At 40.3% G+C, this 13,270-nt stretch overlaps 1 protein-coding gene across 1 annotated transcript; it reads left to right on the top strand.

Moving 5' to 3' along the window:
- The first annotated feature begins 4,777 nt into the window (after positions 1-4,777).
- On the top strand, positions 4,778-12,154 carry CGRRF1 (cell growth regulator with ring finger domain 1). The gene is made up of 5 exons (XM_010292766.1): positions 4,778-4,910; positions 6,163-6,340; positions 6,533-6,680; positions 9,872-9,979; positions 11,345-12,154. The coding sequence occupies exons 1-5, from the start codon at positions 4,847-4,849 to the stop codon at positions 11,690-11,692; spliced, it is 846 nt and encodes a 281-aa protein (XP_010291068.1). The 5' UTR covers positions 4,778-4,846; the 3' UTR covers positions 11,693-12,154.
- Positions 12,155-13,270: the final 1,116 nt, after the last annotated feature.

Raw genomic sequence — 13,270 nt, 5'->3', positions numbered from 1 at the left:
CGGGCCTTGGCTGCGGAGGTCTGGCGGTGTAATGAGGTGGCATGGCATAGGAAGCGGGTAATGGGAGCTGGCACCCCTTGGGGAATGAGCTCTGGGGGTGTGGGGTGGCTCTGAGGTGGGACAGCGCTGGGGCTGGCAGTGGGCGTGGATGTGTGCGGCCGGGCAGTGATAGGGGAAGCTAAGAATGGAGGGCGAGGAGGTCTAGCATTGACGGTGGGGGAACAGGAGCTGCTCCAGCAGGAGAAGAGGAGGATGAAAGCTGTGGAGAAAACAGGGTGGCTGGGGAAGGACCAGACCCTGAGTGAGGGGATAGAGGGTCAGAGAGGGCTGCTCCAAGGGAAAAGTTCCACACTGTTGGAGGTAGACATCTCAAATCTTGGTGGTAGATAAATGAGCAGATATTGAGTAAGGTGCCTGGCATTAGGCCAGGTAGCAGCTAAGTCTGCCAGACTTTAAGGCAGAGTTGTTACTGAGGTGTGAGACTACTCAGGACTGCTGATGGGGCACCAGTCTGTTCCACTGCTGAAGCTCAGAGGAGAAGGGGGTGTTTCAGGTGAGCCAAACAGAGTGCTGGGACTGGGGTGGGGAGAAGCCTTAAACAGCTGCCCTGCTAAAGTGTCTAGAAGGGTGATGAGTGGAAGACCCTCTTCTACTTGTGTTTGAGAGAGTTTAGCAAAGACGTCAGTGTCGCCTTTTCCGGAAGCAGGTCCCTGAATGTCTGTCCGTAGCACTGTTCTGATTGTTTTCCTGCCAACTCAGGAGTGTCCATAAATGTAAATACTGATACTTGCCAAGTGGAGAGCATTGATTAACAATCAAAATATTTTATGTAGGCGTTGTGGATACACCACACATATGGACAGAATAAAATAAGAGTTATTTCATTTCCTCTCAATGGCTTAACATTAATATCTGTAGTGCTCCACTTCAGTGTTTTCATTCCTTTGTCTCTCTCTGAATTACAGATGTTTTAGCTGTAACTGTTTGTTCTCTTGGCAGCTTATAAATACTCTGCCTGACTTTTCCTTTAGTGCAAAGTCTTTCCCTTGTTTACATCATATTGTTAGCTGCTATTGGCTCAAACATATGCCATCCATTGCTTTTGATGTGAATGAAGTTACCTTTTGGTCTTTCAGCTATGCTTTGTAGAAAGTGTTCGTTCTTGTTTTGCATTGCCTCCCCTAGTGCTGGGTAGGTGGTACTGAAGGCAAGACTGGTCTTTGGTTATCTTTCTGCTGGATGAAGCTCCACCTTATTATTGGAGAGACAGGTGGTAGAAATCCTTTTCATAATGCTCTCTGTCCCACCGCACACTGACGGTATTATATTGCCATCCACTTCTCTCCACTTCCTTTTTTGCTTCATCAGTTCTTTAAAGGTATTATCTTTACCAAAAATTATACTCAATCATGATTCAAATAAATCTCCTGTATGTATATCCCAAACCAGTGATCCTTTATCTATTTAATCATTATTTATCTGCTTATAATAAATGCTTTGCATTCCTCTGCCTTAAAATGAAATAGGTGTGCCAGAAATTCCTTACATCTGCACATGTGTCTGGTGATGCATTTGGAGCTACAGGGTGTGCAGAGAACTGCCCAGATGCGTTTTTATTTCGGGATCAGAGATTCTAGGTGCATCTGCACTAGATATTATTGCACTTTATGTAAATATAGACAAACTGTCTTCAAACTAGTTTGTTAAGGAACTGTTAGTCTAGTAGAAGCATTAGCCAGGAGCTGTGCAGATGTAAGCATGTGAGTATATGGCCAGCTGCTCAGAGATATTTGGTGCTACCTTTGAACTCTGCTGTACTGTGGCTGTATGACCAAGAGCCTCTAAGCAACTTCAGTGTGTCTGTAGCTGCAGGTACAGTTTAAACGCTCTTGAACCTACTCATGAAGACAACTTGATCCTTTATTTGCTACACAGAGTGCTATAAATGCATATGGTGTCATGTGAGTACATAATACTTTATATATTGCTGCAATGACATTTTGTTTCCCCCATCATTTTCGGCATCAATTGTCAGCTTGTTTTATGAACGTGTTCGTGATGGTGTCAGTCAGCCTGAAAAACACCAACTGCTTAGGAATGTTAATGTTTTCATTTGCAAAATCATGCACTGATTTGATGAGCGTCTGCTTTTACGGCCAGCCCTGGATACCTGTGGCTCTGCTCAGAGAGTCTGAGTAGGTTACTGCACAGGTAGCTTTCAAGAGCCAGCCCATTAGATGCTCTGGACCTAGGAGTGAAGTGGAATTTAGATTAGCTGAATACAGTCCTGTGCGCTGTCTGTTTAGCTGGAGATGAATGCTTATATTAGGAGGAGCTGTAGGCTCAGCACCTGTTTGAAGTCCGGACTGCTCTTTGGAGAATCTAACTCCTGACAAAACAGTTGGAAACTCCTGCCTGTTCTGAACTAGCACTGTTCTGAAGAAATTAATTTTCCCCTCTACCAGTTAACAATCTAGGCTGATAGAATGTTAGATCCTAAAATAAAAACTATATCTTTATTCATCCTTCGTACACTGAATATTACCTTAAAGTATATGGAAGCACTTATTATGGAACCTTATTGTTGAACAGAAAGGCCTTTCTGCCTTCAGCTGCTGCTAAAACTGTGCTAGAAGCTTTTTTCTATGGCTGCTTTTCACGGTGATTCTCCTGTTGCTTTTGACCAGTGAAGAAAGTTTCCAAAGAACAGGGTTTTTACTTCAGAATCAGCCAGATGGTATAAAACAGGGGGCATCTTTATGTGTGCCTGGAGAGATTAGCTCCATTGAGTTTTGAATATTGAATAAGTGAAACAGCTGCTGCACCTGGTTTCTTTGTGAGTTAGATGTTTGTGTACTTCATTACAGCCCCGGTGATGTCAGTGTGGCTGTTTTTACTTGCATCGGAGAGAGATTTGACCCTCCATGTGCACAAACGAAGTATGGCTGCGTGCCCTACATTATACGATCAAAGAAATGCAAATGTTTCCATCAAAGTCTAGCAAACCAAAGGAGTACAGAGTATTTTCCGCCAGCTCAATCTCTTTCCTCTTTGGTGTATCTGTGACACTCGGGTGCACAAGACGTTAAATGGTAAAGGCAAATATTTGTTAGACTGCCAGGAACAGGTTCTTGCTGTTGAGAATGGCTTTGATATATTTTTTTTTCCTGAAGCAGTTTCCTCAACTTGAAAATCACTTTTGACTGATGTTTTCCCCTGTTAGTCTTACAAAGGACACCTCTCCAATACGAATCAATAGAATGGAGCCCGACATCAGTAAAAACTCTGCTTTTCTTCTTTGTTTCACACACAGGTGTTGGAAAATATTTAAACCTAGGAAAAAGGTTTGTTAAGCCACAAAATTGTGTTTGCCTCAGAGCTGTGTTGTACATGAAATTACTTTAGCAATTTTCAAACTGATTACATTGAAGTTGGTAGTGCCCTTTTCAGCTTCAGTTACTGATATGAGACCCATCTTACTGTAACAGCTGCTATTTCAGTATACTAAATGGAAACAATTGATGCAGGGAAGAGCCGATGCTTCATGCCAGTCGGAGTTTTCCAGCACCCGATATGCTGATGACTGCATAAACCAAAATTCAAAGCCATTAAACAGGCCATCACATCAACAGTACAGGTGGCAGCGACCAAAGCACAAATTCATGAAAGTACAGCCTGAACTAATTAATAATTGTTTTCTAAAATGCATTAACAAGAGACACCCACAGGCTCTCCCTGTTGCCGTACTAATGAGACAGGACTGGATTCATGCAGTTAAGAAAAGCTCTTCAGTCTCTGAAGTAGTCTTCTGATTGCGTATCTGGGACAGTTTCTCTAATCATCAGCTTTTGGTTATTGAAAATTATAGCTATCACCTTAAAAAGTAATTTATTTTTAGCCAAGTGTTAAAGGAAGTCTGTTACGGACCTTGTTTGGTAGATCTTGATCTTCTGTAATGGCTCTTTTAAAAGCCCCAGGCAATGTGAAAATCTTGGGGGTTTTAATTGATGTTGGAAATCATCCCAAAATATTCTTCCTCACTATCTTTGATTTTTATTTTATTCATAGAGAGTTTAAACTTTTAAACCTTTGCTTCGTTACCCTACTAGGGTCAGAATGTCACTTGGTCTAGCATGCTAGTTTTGGCTTTGAAGAAGTCTTAGAGTCTCAGCTTTGATTCAGTCTTGTCTGTTTTGTGCTTGGTTTCTGGCTCAAAGCAGAGGCTGTAAAATAGATCTCAATTACAATAATATATTGTAATTTACGTGGGAAATCAGGATCTTAGTCTCCCATAAAAACATCTTGCTGGCTGTAGTTACAGCTAGAAATACCTTAGGGCTGAATGATTTACTCTAAGGTCTTCCTTTTGAGCACCCAGCCGTTAAGGCTGTTCATCTCTGCAAGCGGCGATTGTTCTTGGTCCTGTGATGGGATGTGCAGAATGTCAATTGGGAGAAAGTTCTGGCTAAGCATTTACCACTAGAGGGCATTGACCGTTCTCATTAATTTTATTCTCTTTCTGGAAACGTTGCAGGAGTAAAATATTCCCCCTTTATAGATTTTCTGTATCGCTGTGAAGACTCCTACCTTCTGCCACAAAAAGCTGGAATCAGATTGGCAGGCTATATTACGGATGCATCCTAGCAGATATTCTCCAAACCCAAGCTAGCTCTATTTGTTGTGCTGCTTGCTATTTAGAGCTGAAGAAAAATTCAAATGTGTCAACACTAACATTTAACTCACTTGTTCTTCTTGTTTCATGTCTCATAGGTTTGGGTTGGGTGTTCCTGTTATTCTGAGAAACTCAGAAGAAACAGAATCCAGCACAAAAGTTTTGAAAAAGCGGATGAGACAAGTGAAGAATCCTTTTGGGTTAGAAATCCCTCATCCTGCTACAGCTTCAGTAACAAGTCAGTGGATTTCTGATGTGCTTGATTTTTGTCAGTTTGGGTTCCTGAACATAGTAGTATCTTTTCTTGCTCTCACCCTTTTCCTTTTATCCAAATTCCTCAGAAACACACCCCTCATCATTACAACAGAAATAATTTTTACACAGCTTATAAATATGGTACTTTTAAAAGTGAAATGTTTGGATATTTAAGTACAGTTCAATTCTTATTAATGAAACACTTCCTGCTATAACAGACAGTTATTAATAGTAAAAAAAAACATATGCAGATTACCAGCTACTGTGGACATTTTTGTAAACTTTACAGAATTGTAGAATTCTATAGAACTCATTGTCGAATATATGCTGCCCACTTAAATCTAAGTCCAGATCTCCAGCAGTGTTTGGAAGTGCACTACTTTAAAAAATAAAAATAAAAAATCTTCCTCTCTTTCTATCTGTGCTGCAGTGGAAACTGAATTTAAATATTTATTTGGATCAGAGTTCAAGTAGTTCCTAACGTCCTTGAAATCACCGACATAGGAAGTGAAAGTCATGCCCTTCTGCATCATTGGGGAGCAGTGAGTAAGGCTGAGTGTCTTCTGCCAACACAGAGGAGCCTTCCCATGAATAAGAAAAGGGCTGTAGCGGTTTTACACCTCCCTTAGCATTAAGAAAAAAACCCAAAAAAACAATAACTTAATCTTTAGGTAACTCGGATTTTTGAGCACTTGAATTTGGTGGGACTGTTGAAGAGTTCTGCTCCTGTTTGTGCAGTAAGTGTTCATAAGTTAACGGGTTGGGTACTTGATTTTTATAAAAGAAATGGAGCGCATAGCTCCTCTTTTTATCCTCCCTCTGCATGGTCAAGAGGGCCTTATTCTTTGAGACCATAGAGAGTGTTATAGGCTAGTGATCCACGTAATACCATTATCTAAGGAGGGAATGGATGCTGATTTAGGGGTTGTGCTCTTGGGTCTACCTGTAAGTGTGTAAAAGGTTACCAGAGGTTAAAATTTACCCTTCATAAAATGCACATGCTACTTCTGTTAGCTTAATCAGCCATTTTATCTCCTCGCACCTACTTCCTCATCTCCATTGACTTTCATAAGCACTAATCATAGCCTAAATTCTTGGAAGATTAGATTATAATGATATAAATCTGGGACACTGAAGTTGTTTTCTGCTTGTTGCCCTTTAAGAACCTACACTTAGCAATTCCAGAACTCCTGCACATTGGTGGGTTAATGAAATCCTTATATTCTTTCTACAAGAGGGTATAACACTGACACCTGATTGTCTGGAAGACTGTATTCTTACGTGCTACTGGGGCTGCAGTGTTCAAAAACTCCATGAAGCGTTGCAGAAACATGTCTACTGCTTCAGAATAAAGACTCCTCAGGCGTTAGAGGATGCTCTGTATAGCGAATACCTCTATCAACAACAGTATTTGTATCCTTTTTAAAATTGTTTTGACAAAATATGTTAATTTGTTGGCACAGGGAGTGTTGAGACTTGTGAACATTCGACAGTTCTTGGCACAATATATTTATGAACAAATATGATGAAAAATATTCTTTATGCACACGTCACATTTGTCTACATTTGCAGCGACACTGATTGTTTTCCTTGACACATAGAAAGCATTAAAAAAAATGACAAGGAAGAAAAATATTGTCAGTTACCAGAAGATGCTCAAGTTGTTGATTTTGGCCCAGTGCCTAGATCTCGCTATCCCTTGATAGCATTGTTGACGTTAGCTGATGAAGAAGACAGAGAAATATATGATATTGTAAGTAATATAAGAATATCTTTTAGGGTCACTGTATTCAAGGCCTGAATGTTTCAGGAGACAGGCTTGAATAAAACAGCTTCCTTTCTCTGCCCCCTAGAATTTGGTCCCTAACTTTGTCACTGATGACTCCAGGGGAACATGGCAGAAGAGCAAGGATGATTATTGTGTAAAAATTATGTATGCCATCCAAAAGATGCTTATGATTTTCACAAAGCTTGTATCTGCAAAGGTCTCTGTTGTAAGCGCTGTGGTCAGATGAACTATGCTTAGTAAACTATTACTCTGATTTTTCTGATCACATAAGCCTGTGGTGGAGCTCTTGTGCTGATACAGTCTTTTGGATTGCTGTTGGCAAGGTAGGAGGATTTTTTTATTTTTTTAGTGTCTGGCACAGATACTGGAGCTGATTGCTGACTTGACTGTTAGGAACATAGAAATTACGTTTCTGCAACAGACCTGAGTGTATGTAATGCAGTACATGTCTCTCAGTCACCAGGTCATTTACAGGAAGGTGTGAAGGTCTTGCAGTAGACTGATATGAGATATTAAGCTCCCCAAAAAGGTTTCCTCCTAATCTCTTACAGTTAAAGCAGCTTCAGCCTTGTCACATGCAGTTCAATATCCCTTCTAAACTCTAAATTGACTGATTCTTTTTGGAACGACTTGGGACATGCTTTTATCTCCCATTGTTTTCATTTGGTTGATAATCTGATAGCACTGACTGCTTGAACAATAATACAGATTAACTTGGAAGCAAATTGCCTAAATCCACTGAACACTTTTCCATACATTCATTTGGAAATGATGTGATCACCCCAGTGCCTAAGAAATCTGTTCCCTTTCCAAGCGATGCCTGTCCTTGGCTTCTTTGTCACTTGAGCTTAGGACTGCCTTCCTCCCTCCTGTCCCTGCTTCCTCCCACCCTCACCCCCCAGATATTTCCCAGATTAGTGTATCTACGTATGTTTAGGTCTCAGATTAGTTTAATATAAAGAGACTAATTTCATATTTGTTTGTGTTGTTTAAGCATGTTTGACACTAGCATGGAGATGAATTTGTAACACCTCTTTTGTTCCTTAACATAGAAGAAAGGGATGGAAGGAGAGTGGGGGAAGTATTTTTCCTCTGATTTTGGATAAAAGGAACACAAATAGGATCTGTTAATATGGTCAAAGGAGTAACTCCACCTGAACTCCTTGCCAGACAAATGTCAGAATTGCATCTGTTGTTGTTGAAACAAACTTGTAAAATATAAATATATGTGTAAAGGGATCTTTGCCACTGTGGCCAGTGTGGTATTACTGTGTTATTCTCACATCAGTGCATCAAGCACCATCTTGAATTATTTTTTGTGTGTGTGCATCCATCACTACAGATGATGTTCCAGTATCTCTTTTCTGGGAGGGTCAAATTTTCATCCTAACTGTATTTGTCACCAGGTCATACCTATTTGGTTTTGTGCTGTAATTTTCCTCTAGCTTGAGAAAATCGGCTGTATGCAAGAGTTACAGAAATTATTTGAAGATTGGCAGGGCTATGGTGGAAGAAGACTTAGATCTCAGGCCTGTGTATAAAAACAGAAGATTGAGAGTAACTTGATTATGGTGTACAAGTATTTACAAAGAGAGAAAATACCTGGTGCTCAAGGAGAAGGGATTCTATACTCAAACAGCATAGCGTTTCTGTATATTTTTCGATACTACAGGACAGCGTAACAGAGGAGACAGTAGCTTAAAGATCGAGATGCTTGCATTAGGGACTGGTCCCACTCACAGTTAGAAAATTGCCTAGGTGTCTGAACAAACTGTGAATTGAGGACATGTGTCGTCATTGAGAAAGCACTTTCGTTATGGTGGAATGACATAATACAAATACAGTGAGAACCGTTAACTTTTAAACTCTTATTATCAAAACACAAAATCTGTCATTTTAATGGAGAATTAATGGCTTTCAGGTTCCAAAACAAAGATAATAGTGGTGTGGGGTTTTTTGTTCGTTTGTTTTGAGGCATTGTGTTTTAGAAAAAAAGACCACCTTGCCAAAGAATAGTAAATTCAATTAGTATAAATACATATGTATAGGTACAGATATATTTGAACTCTACATGTAATTAGCCATGTAGTGGATTTTGAAGTGCAAGTCTGACTTGCCTAATAACAATTTTTATTAAACAGAACAGCTTTCTTCTATATTTAATTTCTCTTTTGACAGCTTCTGGGAACTACAATAATATTGAATTTCACTTTCTTTTTTTATGCTTTTTAGAGGCTATTACGTAATTTGGGCAGGTTGAGGGGTACTGGGCACAGCATGCAAGTTTGGAGTGCTTTTATTTTCAGAAAAATTACTCTAAAGTCAGCCGATGGGGTCCTTTCCTAATCCTTCCTGGTGAAATTTGTCTTTTGCCTACTTGATTTACAAGCCAATCAGTGACACTTCTAAATTCTTTTCGGAGTCTAAAAACTGCAGCCCGTGTGTTTGTGAAGGAAGTGGGAGACAGTAGAGAAGACTTTGCCTTTTACATGTTCCCCTGTAATTCTGCACCCAGACTTCAGCTGACAGGGTCATTTCTTGTGTTGAAGACAGCCTGGGATGCAGCTGCGGAAGTTGTACGGAATTTAAGTGCATGCGCTCGCTTGGGGTTCGGTTGCTGTGGGAAACTCCTTGCAGTTTGTCAACTTCCCTCCCACCTAGGAGGAGCTCCTCACAAGCTAGCAGAGTGGACAGAGGAGTGTAGGAGCTGCTACTTCTGGTTGAAGTCATGATGCGGGTAGCCTCTCTGAGGCGCACCTGTGGCTGTGTAAGCAAGCCCCACCTTAGCTGCATAAGCACTCACTTTCAGGGGGACTGCATGTTCTTCGGTGCCTTTTTGGTTTGGGGCCTAATTCCATTAGGTGAGAGCAGTCAGAGCAGGTCTCTGCTGTAAACTGGACATAGAAGGGCTCCATGGAGAGCCAGGGCAGAAAGCTGAAGTGCCCTGAAGTGCTGTCTTGTACTGCATCCTGTTTTCACCTTGTCCAGCATAGTATCTGTGCTTGAAGTCAACATTGTTGAAGTCCTGATTATCTAAAGAAATAAGCAGGTCGGAGGTTGTAACAAAATACGCAATCTTTCAAGCAGACTCTTCTGTATAAATCATGTAACAAGAAGGAGAGTTATTAAACGTAGTTTTGGGTTTTCTTCTTTAGATTTCAATGGTGGCTGTAATTCACGTTCCTGATGAGAGCTACAGACTGTCCTGCAGAATATTATATCAGTATCTACTTCTAGCTCAAGGCCAATACCATGATCTGAAGGTAAGCCACATACTGAATCTTGTTTCATTTGGGCGACAGTGTTAAGCTTAGTTTGTGTAGGCTTTCAGGAGCCTTAATTAATAGACGGCTTTTATTGCCATGCAAATAACTGGATCATAGTTAAAATTATTTTATCAGTTAAGTAGTTCCAGCCAAAGTTACTATACAGAAAGATTTTAAATTAAAATATTCAAGATTTCCTGGAGAAATTACTTGATTCTAGTCTAGAGGCCTTATGTCCATTTATTAAAGCAATAGTAAGACATTACGTAGCTGTCAAATACTTCGTCTCTGCAGAACATTTGTTGCCTCCTTGCTAGTCTCTCAAACCAGGACTTTCTCCTGTACTGCCCTTCAACTGGGAAAGCCTCAGAAGAAACTTTTTTTTAAATTTCTTTTTACTGCAATACATGCACAAAGGTTAGGAATCTGTCTAGCACATACCATTAGTGGAACCAATGTTCTCATTATTCCATTCCAGTTTCCTTTACCTATGCATGTTGTGGGACCGTGTGTCTGTCAGGCAGTTGATGATGCGACTCTGTGCAATTCACTTTTCTTTTACTGTGATAATAAAAATAATGTATGGTATTGATAAGGTAGAAATTGGGCCAAATTAATTCAATTGACTCAGCATTAATTCAGAAATAGGTTTGCCCAAAGAAATGTTTGTCCTGGCCATTTTTTGCTGACATAGCTGATCCAGGTAAACTTCCCTGGTGATCCCCTTAAGCTTTCTTTTCATGTATGGTTGCCATTGTAAAAGCACTGCTTCGACTGAACAGAAATAACTGTGCAGCTGCATTTTTTGTAGTTGTATAGTGTGTTCTCTGTGGGCAATCTTTGGCTGCATGGTAGTTTACTGGCTTTATTAAGAGGTCATGCCCAGAAGAATTTGTGCTTCACATCAAATAAGATGAAAAGTAATAGGGGATTGGACTATGAGTAAGAGCTGGATGGGTTGAATGACGTAGATTTGACAGCTTGGTGGATATATTTTTGGTAGGAATGGATAGAAGCATCCCTCTAGGCATAGAGAATGGTGTACCAGAAAACAGAAACCCAAGCTGCTCAAAACTGGGCAGTTCTATTAAAGTTCATGCATGTACATTGATTTGATTCAGCTAAGATTTTATGACTTATCTTTAATAATTTCCCAGTGTTTTATGTAATTTTATCCTTTGAAAATACTTTTAACTGAAGGCCAGGCAACTGTCAGGACTCATGCAAAGAGTGAGTCTGGCACTGTTGGACCCCATGGAAACCGGTGAATCTGACCCAGTGGAACTTGTGTCACGTGTGTGCGTTCGGGTATCAGGGGAGAGTTGTTTGACTTCTAAATGTTTGTGTATATGTGTATTCTAGCAACTCTTCATGTCTGCAAATAGTACTGCACTTCCAAGCGATACGGCCCCTGGTGAGAGAAGCACTGACAGAAGCTTGCTAGAAAAGGCTGGACTGGCTGAAGATGAATCAGAATTGCATGAAGAAAACAGTAAAGACTGTGTTGTTTGCCAGAATGGCACAGTGAACTGGGTACTCCTGCCCTGCAGGCATGCGTGCTTGTGTGATGGCTGCATTAAGTATTTTCAGCAGTGTCCAATGTGTAGGCAGTTTGTTCAAGAATCTTTTCCACTTTGCAGTAAAAAGGAGCAAGATGAAGATGAATCAACCCATATCTTGCAAGATGTTCTTCCTGGAAGAGTTTTTTAATGGGGGAAAAAATAGAAGAACTGGGTCGTATGCACCAAGATTAAACGTAGAAAACAGACTGTTTATGGGAGGATATGTAGCATTAGCTTGTATGGCTTTGCTTTTTATTGTTAGGTAATTTTCAGCTTCTTTATTTTTCTTTGCTCCATATGCTCGCAGGAACACCACACTTATCCATGCAACGTGGACAGAAAAATTGGGTAGGGTATCTTTGAAGGATGTGATTTTTATTTATAAACTTCTTACTAGTTTTTTATGGAGTACTGCTGGAGGCTATTTTGATTACTAAATTCAGTATATCTACTAAAAAAAGAGTAAAACTTGCAAGTGAAGTTGCACACAGCTCATTCTATATTTATTGTATTTAAAATACTAGAGCAATATATCATTTTAACTCAGTATAATTTAGAAATACAGCACTTTACAGAATGTCTCAAATGAAGGAAAGTAAATATTCTTCATTGTTAAACCCGTCTATATTTATTTTGTAGGTGAAGGCTGAACTGTGGCAGGAGCTGTGAGCTGAAGGCGTGATTCGGGACACTGTTTCTGGCTGTTTTGAAAGATTTCTGTGTGTGCATGCATGCGTGTGTGTGTAAGGGACCTTAGCCAAAGCCCACTGGAATGAGTGGAAAGATTTTTGTTGATTATTGTTGGCTTGCACTAAACGTTGCTGACACTTTCAAGCCTGAGCCTCAGCTATGTCATCTTGAGACACAGACTTTCGATCTTGTTAGCAAAGTCTGTAAGAAGTTGTTCTCTGTGCAAATGTTAATTACTTCATAGAGTGGTTACTCGGCTAGTTTTGTGGTGCTATTCTTATACAAGTAGTCTGCTTTGGGGAATTTCCAACTCTTTTTACTTGCATTGTCAGCTTGGATGCAGAGTTAACCGATTACCTTTTTATCCGTATTTCCAGGGAATTTACTTAAAGAAGCTAAAGAATAGCAGAAAATTATTTCTTTTCCCCTCCAATGGTGTATTGTCAAAAGCAATAAAAATGGCTGTTGAGAAGAGAAATTGTTGGTTTGTTTCTTGAGAGACAGCTGAAGTCGAAGGCCCCTAAAGACAGACAGGCTGGGTTTCACATCTGCTCATATAAAGACAAAAATACAAATGCTCGTTAGAACCTGTAGAAAATGGAGAGTAGCTGCTGCCTGTCCTCCCTCTTGTTCCATTGCAGCTTTGCCTCACAGCCAATTCCAGGACAGCTTCTCAGTCTCAGGGAGAGAAAGCCCTGCTCCGGGCTATTCAGCTGCACTCTCCTGCAGCTCCTTTAACAGTGCTGCTGCTACAGGAGACGCGCAAGGTGCTGCACACCTCCAAGCTACGGAAGGAAGCTTCCTCTAGTCAAAGGTATTCCAACCTCATCTCTCCATCATTCTTTGTTGTTGTTGTTGTTGTTTTGCCATGACCCTGCTGCCAAACTCTTGACAATTGCCTCTGAGGAAAAGATTTAGGTGGTGGTGGTGGAAGGAGTAATGCTTAATTGTAAAGACAGATAGAGGTTGGGAATTTCAGATTTCCAGCCAGTGATCAGTAGGCTTTTTGTAAGACAATTTATCTAGTCTATGTGAA

Source organism: Phaethon lepturus, unplaced genomic scaffold (genome assembly GCF_000687285.1).
Source record: "Phaethon lepturus isolate BGI_N335 unplaced genomic scaffold, ASM68728v1 scaffold22870, whole genome shotgun sequence".
NCBI classification, from domain to species: Eukaryota; Metazoa; Chordata; class Aves; order Phaethontiformes; family Phaethontidae; genus Phaethon; species Phaethon lepturus.
Note: the sequence above shows the minus strand (reverse complement) of the source record. Positions and strands in the feature narration are given on the sequence as shown.